Source organism: Penaeus monodon, chromosome 15 (genome assembly GCF_015228065.2).
Source record: "Penaeus monodon isolate SGIC_2016 chromosome 15, NSTDA_Pmon_1, whole genome shotgun sequence".
NCBI lineage: Eukaryota > Metazoa > Arthropoda > Malacostraca > Decapoda > Penaeidae > Penaeus > Penaeus monodon.
This window is the reverse complement of record NC_051400.1, coordinates 38967032-38968070: the sequence shown is the minus strand read 5'-3', so window position 1 is coordinate 38968070 and position 1039 is coordinate 38967032. Positions and strand designations below refer to the sequence as shown.

The window sequence follows — 1039 nt, the reverse complement described above, 5'->3', positions numbered from 1 at the left end:
TTCCAGTAATAAATAACCTTAACATGCCAAAACTCGACCAATCCCTACCTAGCCTGCTGGGGGAAATCATTGATCTCCAACTCCTCCTCATACTTGTGGTGTGTTTCTTCTGTGGCTTCTTCCTCCTCTTCACGGTCATCACGAGGCTGGTAGTTCAGCTTGTTATTCAGTTTCTGGGCCATCTGTAGGAGGTGGGGTATTAGCTTTTAGTCACATGTGTGTGGGGGAGGGAGGGGGGGATGCACACTGTGATACTGAAAACTAGTAATGTTATAATCCACCAACATACCAAGGCAGCACTAGGGAATGATGGTCAAGGTTTATCTACCCACTCCGAGTGCAAGTACTCAACTGTCAAAGTGTGAACATGTGTGTAAATTCTTTATTGCTTCCCCATACCAAGCTCCCCAGCCAACTTACTTGCTCAGCCACTGTTTTAGCAGAGATGGTGGGCTGCATTGTTGCTCCTCCCTTAAGGATGAACTCTGCTGCCTGCTGACTTGCTCCCTTAGCCTCCTTGCCGATGTTGTGCTGCAGGTTAATGCGCTGAGCTAATTTCCGTGCCAGCTCCAGCTTGTCCGAGGCAGAGGGACCACCAACAGGAATGCTTGTTGTGGTTGTGCTGCCTGTGGACTGTGCTACCATTGGTGTCTGCAGCAAAGATCATGTTATTAACTTTGGGATGCTATTTATAGAGCTAATTTGTGTAGATTTTATAAAGTTATATATCCAAAGAGGATGCCCTTTGAGATACCTTAGAACTGTTCTAATAAAGATAATCAGAAACTCCACAATCTATGGCCAGATATAGAAAAAGAAAAAACAAAAAGACAAAGACAGAAGGAAAGATACAAAAAAAAATACAAAAAGGTAATGAAGAAAAAACAAAAGAAAAAGAAAAGATTAAAAATAACAAAATATTCAAAATGAAAAAAAGTACAGGAAGGCAAATACACAAAAGTGAGAAGAAATGCAAGCAAAATATAGGAAATGAAAGATAAAAGAATAAAACTTGAAATAGAGACAGAAACAAAACAAA

General features: G+C 40.8%; 1 protein-coding gene across 1 annotated transcript in view; it reads right to left on the bottom strand.

Annotated features, from left to right (window-relative positions):
- LOC119582027 (probable ATP-dependent RNA helicase DDX46) overlaps positions 1-1039 on the bottom strand; it is a gene marked incomplete at its 5' end in the record, with an annotated part of 8698 nt that overhangs the window by 2043 nt on the left and 5616 nt on the right. Inside the window, 2 exon segments of the mRNA XM_037930237.1 lie at positions 49-182; positions 421-651. Of these exon segments, the coding sequence (XP_037786165.1) occupies positions 49-182; positions 421-651 (365 nt within the window).